The sequence below is a fragment of the Cyanistes caeruleus genome, chromosome 3 (assembly GCF_971803275.1).
Source record: "Cyanistes caeruleus chromosome 3, bCyaCae1.hap1.1, whole genome shotgun sequence".
NCBI classification, from domain to species: domain Eukaryota; kingdom Metazoa; phylum Chordata; class Aves; order Passeriformes; family Paridae; genus Cyanistes; species Cyanistes caeruleus.
The window spans coordinates 13,327,517-13,339,518 of NC_141703.1; the positions used below are offsets into that span (position 1 = coordinate 13,327,517).

General features: G+C 37.2%; 1 protein-coding gene across 10 annotated transcripts in view; it reads right to left on the bottom strand.

Annotated features, from left to right (window-relative positions):
• The window catches only part of POLA1 (DNA polymerase alpha 1, catalytic subunit), a 194,555-nt gene that overhangs the window by 178,693 nt on the left and 3,860 nt on the right, over window positions 1-12,002 (bottom strand). For 5 of the 10 annotated variants that reach the window (XM_086879853.1, XM_086879847.1, XM_086879849.1 and 2 more), the window contains exons 5-12: window positions 11,519-11,634; window positions 11,207-11,269; window positions 9,665-9,763; window positions 8,604-8,799; window positions 8,205-8,391; window positions 7,110-7,288; window positions 3,574-3,686; window positions 2,999-3,115 (exon numbers count right to left, since the gene is read on the bottom strand). In XM_086879853.1, coding sequence (XP_086735979.1) covers window positions 2,999-3,115; window positions 3,574-3,686; window positions 7,110-7,288; window positions 8,205-8,391; window positions 8,604-8,799; window positions 9,665-9,763; window positions 11,207-11,269; window positions 11,519-11,634 — 1,070 coding nt within the window. The remainder of the gene's footprint in view (window positions 1-2,998; window positions 3,116-3,573; window positions 3,687-7,109; window positions 7,289-8,204; window positions 8,392-8,603; window positions 8,800-9,664; window positions 9,764-11,206; window positions 11,270-11,518; window positions 11,635-12,002) is intronic. The other 5 variants (XM_086879846.1, XM_086879848.1, XM_086879850.1 and 2 more) reach the window with 1 other exon arrangement.

Consider the following 12,002-nt stretch of genomic DNA (forward strand, 5'->3'; position numbering starts at 1 on the left):
GTCAGGGCGGAGATGCTCGGTTCGGCGATATCTCGTCCGGGCCCGTTCTTTTGTTCGTTTGATGGCCCGTGTCCTGCCCATTCTTTCTGGGCTGATGTGCCTGCTTGCGATTGTTATCTGGGTGCTTGGCTGCAATCTGTTGCTTTGGAAGAGAAATCCTGCCTCGACTTGGAGGAGGATTTCTCATTCCATATTTTCATCATTTACAATCACATATACTTTATTTAAACCTTTTCTTTCGAATTTTTATTCATCTAATTCTTTATTACATCTGGTGCTATGAGTACAATAAAAAGGAGGTGATGACTCCATGTGAAAAACAGACTCAGGTATATAACTAGGCAAATTCAGGTATCTCAGAGAGGAACAGAAGAAAAGAAGGGCACAGAAATGGGACAACCCCATTACTTCTACAGTTATCTTGCAGAGAGAACAAAGCCTCCCTGCTGCAGAGGCGTAAACCTGGCCATATCTGGCGCCACATGTTCAGTCAATTTTCTGTAATCTGGAATATCTGAGTTACTGTAACACTATCTTCAAATAATCCTCCAAAGACCCCACTAACAGCCCTGCTCTACTCTCCTGTATTTTCTCCTACCTTCCATATTACTACTGCCATACCTTCTTACTATTTCCAGTTCTCATTACATCCTTCCAGAATTATCAAAATTAGCAGAAAATTACACAAGCAAAATAAACTTGGATAGCTTTTATAATTTTAAGAAAAATCAGTTTACTTAAGAATTCAACATAATTTGAATTATTACTGTTCAGAAACAATTCTGGTAGGTTATTTCAGAGCTTCCCTGAACCAACTATCCTGCCTAATTTATTCATAAATTAAAAGTTACAAATTCACTCTTTTGCTAAAACCGTCCTTTAAATAGCTCTCTTGCTGCTCTTTTAATGTTTCTAGAGAGCAAACAGGTTTTACCATTATTCTTCACTTTACTAGCTAAAAAAAAGATTAAAGCTCTTTCACAGTCACCTCTGGTACAACTGATTCTCCTTTTGTCTCATCCTTCTAATTGCCATCTTTTATACCTGTAGTCACTTGAGTTAATCTTTCCCCATGAGGGTGACCAAGTGTTATAATATTTAAGGGAAAATCTCAACAGTGTCATAGTGCTCCCACTTCCCTACTCTTGTATTACATCCAAGGACCCCACATGTACTGCAGCCATGTACCCAGACAAAACTGGTGGGTCTTTTGCCCTGAGTTCTGTGTAAGCTCCATAAAAATTTGACAGGTTTTACCTTGATTTTTAAGAGCCATCTTTGAACGTTCAACTGCATTATTCTATTACCTCATTCACATTATTCTTACTTGGTACACCATGGAAAAGATGGAGGTTTCCCAAGATTCTGTAAGCAGATCTGTGTCTTTTTGGAGACACTTTTCCCTCTTTCCTTTCTAGATTACAAGTGTTTTCATCCTCTCTCTTAAGGGAAAATAGTTTTTCTTTGAGTTCTCTCCCCCTCATTCCTGAAAGGATTTTTGAACAGTGAGCTATCAGCAACTTGTTTTTTATCTATTGTTAAATTTACTCCTGATCTCACATGTAATTATGTTATAATCAACTATACATGAGAAATAACAGAAAACACAAAACCTCAAATTTACATCAGAGTTTTAAGAGAGAAAATCAGCTTGAGAAAAAAAAAAAAAAAAGCTTTTACAGAGTACTAATGTCACATCCATTTTCCCTGAACTCTATAAATAACACACTAAGCTACAAGTTGCTGAAAAGATGTCATGTCTTGCATGACTTTGCTATTTGAGAAACACTGCTCACATTTTCACTTTAACAACTTAAACTTTCAGAATGACTCTAGCTAGCTTTGGATGAGATGACCTCCTGAGAATCATTCCAACCTGAATTACCACACTAACTGTTTTTATTTTCCCTCATTTACATATTGTTAAATTCCATTCTTCCTGCATTTTTACTTGTCTTCTCACTTGCTGATTAACTATTCAGGAATGAATCCTGTGAAATCACAAGATTGCCAGGATGGGAAAAGCTAATGAAAATCAGCTTTGCCAGACTAATAACACATTACTTCAAGAAATATAAACTTTTCTGAGCACTTCAGTCAGAACAGATTTTTCCCCTAACTTGAAAGTTTGCCACATTTCCCTTCCCAAGCTTCCCACCTCTGCCCTCCCCTGTAAAACACAAATGCTCTATGTAAATGGATAATAAAGCTTTGACACTAGCAAACTAATTCAGTCCAAATCTGCAACATTATCAGCAGTATCAGCTCTTTTCCTGCAGAATCATGAAGTATTCTATTAATTTATGTGCAAAGTTTCCATTATAGCAATATTTCGTTTTTCCAATGTCATTTTAAAGATTTGTTGAGCAAACAGAGCACAGCAAAACAACACTTATAAGACTATTGCCCATAACTCTAAGCACAGAACAGCTTTCAAGACTGAGTGACAGTCCTCACTTGTTACCTCCTGCATAGCCACACTATGACCATCCACACTGAACAGCATGCACTCTAAAAAGATAAATCTGCAAAAGTGAGAAGGATGAGACATGCCAAGAGATAAAGTTCAATAAGATAGCTCGTCAAATGCAAAGCCAGTGTAATCCCAGAGTACTGACTTATCCACCAGACAACATCATCTTTCAAACTCCGACAGCACGAGCTGATACTAAGGCTTTAGGAATCAGAATTTCTATCTGTTCTGCATTCTCAAAAAACAGCTCAGCAAGGCAGCCTGACACTCAACCCAGTTTTAAAGAATCTAATGAGTGAGTATTTCCAATATACTTCTGGAGGAACAACCATGTTGTACATTTACCATTCTTAAAGGAATATAGGTACTTTAGATGGTTTTTACAAGCAGGTACATTTACACATGTCAGGAGTTATGTACCTGCATTTTGGCACAACCTCCCTCCCTGGACAGTGTTTCAACAGCCTTCCCACCTTAAAAACCAGAACAACAGAAAATGACCAAATAGGATGCTTGCAAACAAACCTTGGATTTGAACTTCATGATCTTGTACTTTGGTGAAATGTTGTCATTAAATTCCTTGAAAACACTCATTATAGTTACTGGAGTCTCCGTCTCTTTACCAGTAGATAGGTCCATTTCCTCAAAAACAAAAGTGAGGTTTTACAAATTAACAAAAATGTCAGCAGACATTGACAACAAGATGAATTTTACTTTGCTATTATGAATCATGTATCTCTGGTTTTAGGAAAAACTAAAATGCAATCAGCCAAGAAATCCCTAATTTAGAAAAAATTACTCAAAACAGAATGTTGAAAAAAAACCTAAGTTTTCTAGTAATACTTCAAGACCACTTTATTTGCCAAGCAGCAAGACTAAGGGTAAAAATTTGTCTGCAGTTGTTAGGGTCAGAGGAAGTCACAGGGCTCTACTCTGCAGCTCACATGTGATGTATTGTGTACACATTGTTTTTAACTTTACCACCTACATCAGATAACACTGGCTTCCAACAGCTTCCATAAACACACTGCTAAACTCACAACCTGCCATAAGCAGAATGAAAGGTACTTATGTTTGATGTGCTTAAAAGTCACACTTACTGTTTCACGTGGCAGCAGATAAACAGTTCTCTCAATATTTTTCACTGTCACACAGCAGCTGACATAGGTGGTTGCAGATTCAATCCAAACTTTGCCAAACAAAAATACCACACCTAAGGGAGAAGGGCAAAGAATTCAATATGCAGTTTCAAAATTTATCATTTCTAATCTTGCTGGAAGCAGCTTATAATGTATTCTTGCACTGAAACACAACCATTTCTGTGTTAGGGCCTTGAAAAACAAATCTTTCCGATGTATCAGCACATTCTAAATTGTTTTAAACATCAGCTTTACAAACAGACACCTGTATCATTCTTCATATCTCTACCTCCATTGCTATAGTAACACCTGGTATGTAAAATTCAAAATGGCATTACACAGCCAGTCTCAAAATTCTGTTCTGATATTCCATTGCTGCCTGTATTAGTTTGATAATCCCTGGAGAGAGGAAGGAGAGAGATGTCAGTAAAAGCTGAAGATTATCAGAATGCCTATGCTGTCAATCAATCCTCTAACATGTGCTATCTACAGTTTTTCACTCTTCAGCCAGACCAGTACAATTAACTCCTTTTCCCTACACTTCAGTACCATGAGACCAAGACTCTATTACCAATAAAACCTGTAGAAATAAATTTTGAAGACAACTAGAAGCTGATCTGCTTTCAAGTGACTATTTTTTAACAAATGAGGACACCAAAAGATGCATGACATTCCTAGGAATCCTGGATGCCAAGACAGCAGTTGTAACCAAGGGAGACACTCAGAACGATTATACAGAGCAGGATTAGTGGCAACCGAGTTCACTGTGGACAGTTACAGTACATGCACATCTCTGAGCCTAGAGAACTTGGCAATAACACAAAATGATGCAGACTGCTAATCAAATTATGTCAAACTTTAAAATAACATAGTACCAAGCCACCCAAACGTCACAAACAGCTTGCAAATTACAAGTACAAAAAACTTCCAAGTACAACTCAGAAACCTGGCTTTACCAAGTTCCCTTCAAGCTCCAAACAATTTGGAATTTGATCATATGAAAGACACACTTTCTACAGCATACTATTGATGAAACCAGAAATACCCATGCTGAGACTGTCTCAGAAACGGGTTTTTATGCATAGAAGATTTTGGAATCTGCATTTCTCCTTGGCCTGGCAATGCACAAACAAGTCCTCGGTTAAGAGTTATAATTTATCTTTGCCAGGAGATCTATCAGGCATAAAGGCACCTTTCTTAATGCATTAGATCAAAGATAAATCAGTGAAGATGTAGTAAGATGGATGACAGAGTCAAAGTGACAGGCTATGAAAAATCATTTTCTGAGTGCTTGGAATAGATGTGAACAAGACTACTTTTGTCAAGGATAGAGAATGCTGAGGTTTTGAAGATGATGAGAGCAAGGATACAAGCTTCAGCTGCACAAAGTATCTTAAGAAATTTTAATACAGAGGCAATCTTGAAGATTTAGACAGTTTGAATAGAAGTATTGAGAAAGAGCTCCAATTGCAGATCTAAGTGACAGGGAAGATGAAGTTCTTGTCCCCAGCAATCTTTTACTTTTTTGTTAAGGGATAAAAAAAACCCACCTCAGATAGGTTTGTATCATACAGAAAGATGAAACTGTGAGAGAGACCACAAAACAGTAGCTGACTGCTTGAACAGGCAGAAATATTAAGAGCATGGAGTAGTTAATCTGTCAGAGGAGTACATATAAGCAGGGGAGGTAGAAAGAAGGATACGTGAGCCAGTCAAAGATAGGGTAAAAAGCTGCCCAGATTGCAAAGACAAACTCCTATCAACTCTAGCACAGACAAGTAAGTGGTCTTAATAACCAGACTTCACAGAATCACATTAATTTAGAATGGAAGGAACCTTTTGAGATCATGCAGTTGAACACAGTATCACCCCCACAGACAGTAAAAGCAGAACTAACTTTAAAGACTTTTCAGAGACACTTCACGCAAAAAACAAAAAAAACAAAAAAAAACACCCCAAAAAAAAAAAAAGCAATGTAGAGGTATTAGACCCTATCCCCTGCAAGACTATGGAAAGAAGAAAGAAAGAAAAAATACAAATAAATCAAAGCCTGTGAGAAGAAAGATCATGCTACTATATGAACCAAAAGGTAAAATAAGTCAAGTCACAGAGAAAATGTCTTGCAGAGGGGAAAAAAATAAGGGCAGGTTTTATTCATTATTTCTTTAAAATGTTAATAGGATCACAATTCTTGAGTTCTCTGCCTAAGACCATAAAGGGAATTATGAAAAGTAAGGCTCCAAAAAATCATTAAGTTTGAAAGAGTCTTATGATTATGCTATAGTATTTACTCTTCAGGCAATGCATTTGACATCACAGCAAATGAGGCATAAACAAAGATCATGAACATGTTAAACAAAAAGCAATATCAAAATTTTCCCTTCTACATTACTAATTGAAAACAGGTGCAGTCTTTATTATTCAATCCTGAAAAAGTCATAATGAGAAAAAAACACTCCTTGCATGCGAGGAACAGAAATCCTTTCATAATTATGTTCCATTCAGCAATCACTGACTTAAAAGACAAAAAAAAGGAAAAATAACAATAGCGGGTTCTTTAAAAGTAGCAATTTTATATTAGAGCTATTGATTTCATCAAGATATCTATGATTATTACCACCCCCATCACCAAGCTGTTCAGCCCAGCACAGTCTCATATTTAAGTTTGGCATCCCAACTCACAACAAAAGGTGTTATCAAAGAAATGTATCTGATTCAATGCTTAAAGCTTCAACCGAAAAAAACCTCCAACAACATGTGAAAGAACCTTCTGGTAAACACACATGAAGCACAAAGTATAAACCCAAGATCCTAAAGCTGCTGATGAAATGAGGGGATAGATGGGACGTGCTCATAACAGATGTGAACACAAATTGTTTTGTCAGAGCTAAGATGAGAATGATGAATTTGAAGATTATAAGAGCTAGGATTCGCACTTCAACTGCACAGAGTATTTTACCAATCTTAATTCAAAGACAATCTTGCAGATTTAGTTTGAATTAGGGAATAAGAAATACAAGACAGACCTGGTATTTTTCCACCTTCCTCTCTTGACAGACATACCTTTCCTTTGTAAAAAATCATGCAGCTTCTATGGTACAGGATTTTTAGTCATCCACGTGAATTTTAAGTTACTTTTCCAAAAACAAGAAAGCATGCTCAGTCGTTGCATCACTGAGCAAGAAATTAACAACTTCAGCTTGTTCCCAGAGCATAGAAGATTTTAAGGACAATGGGTCACCAACACTGGACAGTGCCAGTAAGTCCCTTTTACTTCCCTACCTCTATACTAGGCCAAGATATGACACTCTTCTCCCACTCACAGTGCCCTGCTCTGCAGACAGAGCTGCAGAAAAACAAGAGATGAACATCTTGGAGCACAGAGATGCAGGGAACTGGATATAATTCAGTCAAGTCTGAAAACCCCAATTTTCAAAAAAGAAAATCTGAACCAAAAGGATCAGATCAGCATTTTCTGCCTTTAATTGAACAGTTACCTGGCTGACTGAACTGATCTTCATAAGCATCCAGCCAATAAAACCTTAAGACTTGATCATCACTTCCCCCATTCACAAGCGGAAGGAGATTGGGGTCCAGCTGAACTTCTGTTGCTACTAGATCAGCTTCGTCCTCATCAATTCCATCCCAACCTGAGAGACCTGGGAGAGAACAACTTCTGCAGGTTTTGCAGAAGAATAAAAAAAAAAACCAATTAGATAATTGTAAACAATTAATTAAAATTGTGCCTTTGCAATAATCATCATTTTGCTTTTTTTCTAGGCCTACACCTTTTGTTTTTCTTTCCACTACCAAGCAGCATTCCCAACAGCTGGGTTTCCTCAGGTTTCTTCTGAAAAGAGGGATGGAGTGACAGAAACCCACATTTAAGTATGGTTCTTGATACATCACACAAAGGCTTTAAAAATCAGTCAGCTGGTATTTCAGCCTTGGTCACTTCAAGTCTTTACATATCAAATATGACCATCCATCTATACAAGTTGCTTAGTGGTAACAATGGATTATTTCAACGAAACTACCTTTTCAGTCATTAGATGTTTAGGTCTTTTTCATCATTCAATTACTTTACCGTTTGAAATATTTTCTTATGGAAACATATGATTCAAGATTTTCCAAACAATTAAAAAAACAAATGGGGAAAAGCCCACCTTTTTTCCTATTTCCAAAGACATAGCTGTTCACCATTACTTTTAGCAACAAAACTTTTACCTACATCTATTACAAAATACTTTCAGATTCACTTAGAATAAGTATTGTTAGAAATTCCTTGTTTTTGCTTACTGACATCAAAGTTCAGTATTTAACACCTACATTGAGTCACCTCAGTGTGCTGAAATACATGGTGTTACATGCTAGATCCCAAAAACGTCAAATATTTTTCAATTAAATAGCTATCAGCACATTACCACTCTTAACGTAACTACAATAAAAAAAGCATTGCATAGCATTATTACCATTCTGTCTATATCACAACTATCCCTTTGGCAAAGACAATTATGAAGCTAAATCTAAGGTTTATGAAAATTGAGAGCCTTCTTAGCGGAAGAAAAAGGAAAAAAAAAAGAGAGTCTTACAAGACAGATGTCTCCTTCTCTGATTCAAGCTGCTCACTCTCTTTCTTCTCAATTTCATTGTCTCTTTTCAAGCTTTCAGCTGTCTCAGGTATAGTTTCCACATGCTCTGCTTCCATAGGTTCATCAAAGTCCTCCTCATCAAAATTCATCATTTCCTGATCATCATCTGGAAGTGCTGCAGGTAGAACTAAAGGCTTGAATCATTAAAATTACACACTGCATACTACAGCAGTATGCAGTGATAGCACACTACAAGCATGACCACAATATACAGTATTAAGAGAGAAAAAAAGTGTCACATTTAAGCTATCTAAAATAGTATAATTTAACAGGTGTTTTAACACTACTATACTATATTTAAAGAGTTTCCAGAACTGGATTTTGAATTACTTTTGATACCTTTAGTAGTTTTCTCTCCTACTGCCTTCACTATTCCCTCATTTTCTACAGGTTTTTGCACATGTTTGGTGTCCTCATTTTCAGAGACTCTGACAGATTTTGCCGTATAATTCGGATGTTTAGGATGAAATGCAGCTGGAGGAAGAGTTTCCTTTCTGACATGAGCAGAAGCTTTCTTTGATATAGAGGTGATTACCTGAAAAACATTTCCACCATGAGTTAAAAATAATCTTTTAAGAGCAAAGAAAGAAAAAATAAATAATGAAACCTTTCACTTGCTATTTGCAGATCTAGTAACCAGGGCTAGAGGAAAACTTCCACATATTTTGCACCATTACCCCCTCTTATTACATCTCCCTTTATTTTTCCAATTGCTTTTCATTTTGAACACAACTGCTGAGTAGCACTGGTGATTATTTTCAATGTTAAGAGTTGATGTCACACAAGGTTTCATAAATCAGATGTGTCTACACTACTCCATTTTCCTTCTACAGACCATTACAAACTATCTCATTGTATTTCCAGTTATAAAGTCCCTTGCATTTACCAGAAGTCCTAACAAAATGCTGGCCTTCCATCCTTAGCAGCCCATCCTCCTTTCACTCCAAAGTCCTCCACTAGGGAAAACTTCTAACCATAGCTTCAATTTTCCATTTGTTTTCCATTTCTGCAAACAATTGGCTTCTTATCCTTTTCCACGCTCCTGCTTATTTCACCTCCCATCATCCTCTCTTTACCACAAGGGTCTTTTCTATCTTTGGAAAAGAGACAGAGAAGAAACTCACCTTCATGTGATGCACTGACCATTGTAACAACAGTTTTACCTGTCAAATGTAACAGCCACAAACATCTACTTATACTACAGACACAATACTAATTGTACTGTTTGTGTGTTCACATGAAAGGAGATGCGGAAAAAAGTACCAAGTTACACTGTAACACTGCTATGGAAGCTAAGGAGAAAGTTGATTTGCAGGAGAAATAAAAGCCAACAGTATACTAATCAAAAAAAACCACAGATTAGTGCTAATCAATAAGAACATCTTTCTTTTCCCCTTTACCTTAGAAGTTTGGGACGGCACAGAGAAAGGATTGCGTGGTACTCCAGCAGATCTTTTCCTTTTCAGCATTATAATTGGTGGTGGACTTAGCTGAACTGTCTGAATATTGAAAGAACAGTGAAAGTGACAAAAGGAAGAGCTGTTTAGTGGTTTCTTCTGCCTTGGTTAGTAACATTTTTCCATCAAAGAGAAAGAGGGACACCAATATTTTTTGCTGATGAAGAAAACACCTCCTGATACAAAACTCAACTCCATAAAATAATGTTACCTGAGCAATCAGCCCATGAAGACACACTAGATGTTTTTGTGGAGGAAACTATCTGAGAAAAACTGCCATCAGTAAGTGAGACAGTTTTCAAACTGGGAATTTCAATAGCTAACCATGCCTTTACTGCACAAGTATCAGAATAACTTGTGTTGTTTCTCACGTCTGCTGAAGCAGTAGTATTGAACATACATGCCTTATGAAAGGCAGAAGTGCTCTTTCAGCACTGTTCCACTAGAGAAAAACACATTTTAACTTATTTACATGTACAGGTATTTTATTCTCTAACCTTATTAACAGCCAATAACATAAGAAATTTTACAAAACAAACAACAACAACAAAAAAATCAGTAGCCAACAAGTATTTAAGTGAATAGAAACCATCGTGTAATTATTAGCATTATTTTCCCTAATCAATGCTCTACAAATTTGACAGCATTAAAATGCATTTCTTTAATGATACTGGGAGGGGAGCAGGGGGAGCGGAGGGGTTATAACAGCCTCATTCAGATATCATAGGGAGGAATAAAATAATAAGAACACAAAACTAAGAGAATAACTTTACATTGGGACATCCTCTACCCTTAATTGCACTGAAAAAACATGTTAAGATTATTATGGCTCAACAGATTCAGTATCTCACCACTACAGCAATTTCAACATTTGCATGTGAGCAATCCTTTTGGTTTTAAGAATCTTGCTGAAAGAGCATTAGGTATTTGAGACAGTCCAACCCTGTCACAGCAGCCATCCTGCACTCCTGCCTCCGAGGGAATGTTAACCTGGTTCTCTGCAGCAAATAGTGGGAAGCAGGAGGCAGACAGAGGTTCAGGTTATATCACCTGCTGAAACAGTGCTCCCTCAGCTCCTCCACATAGGTCAGATGGAGATGTCCTACAGTTCCCTGGCTGAGGGGTGGTGACAGATACACAGCACACAGTTCAGAGGCAGCCAAGTCCTCTTTCACTCCACAGTGACTAAAACTCTGAAGGCTGCATTAGCTCAGGCACCACATCATCTAACTAGAAACCATTTGTAATCAGGTCGTAGAGGTATTGCCTTATGAAGCAATACAGTCATGCAACATCTGCATGTTGCATGTATCTGCATGGTGGAGACAACAGGCCAACAGCACACACAGGTGGAATATATCAATGAGATGTGCTATGGAGGAAATCAGATTGTCTAGTTTCACAAAAAACTGCCTTTTCTTGGTATGTTCCATGACAAATTAATGGATTAAGGTTGTTTCCACCAGATTTTATTAACATACTTACTTCAGCACTAATATCTTGAAGAATATCCCCAAGTAAATCATCCTTGGACAGGTCCACAGTTTTCTGTAAGGTAAGATTAGCCAAACAGTTCTGTTATATGTGCAAACCCCATCAGAAGAATAGCAGTAAATGACTAGAGGATTTCCACAAAACACACACAGTGTTTTTAGAAATGCTCCATACACAAGAGATCGTAATAGAAGTTTATCTTGCTAGACAAAAGAAACTAAAATGAGCCTTTGGTTTACTCCACTCCCACTAAAACTGCGAACAAGTCAGAAATATTTAAATTCAAAAAATGTAAAAACTTACATCTGTGTTTTTCTTCCCAGCACTGGCCATAAACATAGATTTAATTGTGTTTGACTTGGACACCACAGGTTTCTTCACGTTCTTTTTATCAGTTGTAGATGTTCTGCCACCTTTTCCTACCAAAACAAAAAATTAAAATTTGTGAAATTTACATAAGAAAAGTTCAGTGTTTACAGGTCCAGTTATTATCAGGGACAGATAGCAAAGGTAGTCTACTTCTATCTTTACACTTCTGGCTGAAGTGAAGCCTAGTCATCTTTCAGCTTTATAGCAGCTGTTGTGCACACACAAAAAGCCCTCTCAACACCCTGTGTTTCCTAGTCATGTTAGATATGCCTTTTGCATACTCCAGAAAAAGCACAAAGATACTTTACATGGAAGCATCTCCAGGGGAAAAAATGAAGGGTCCAGGAGTTTGGCACTAGGCTTGGATTCTCAACATCAGGCTCAATTCCTCAGTTTGTCACCAGATCCCATAAAAAAG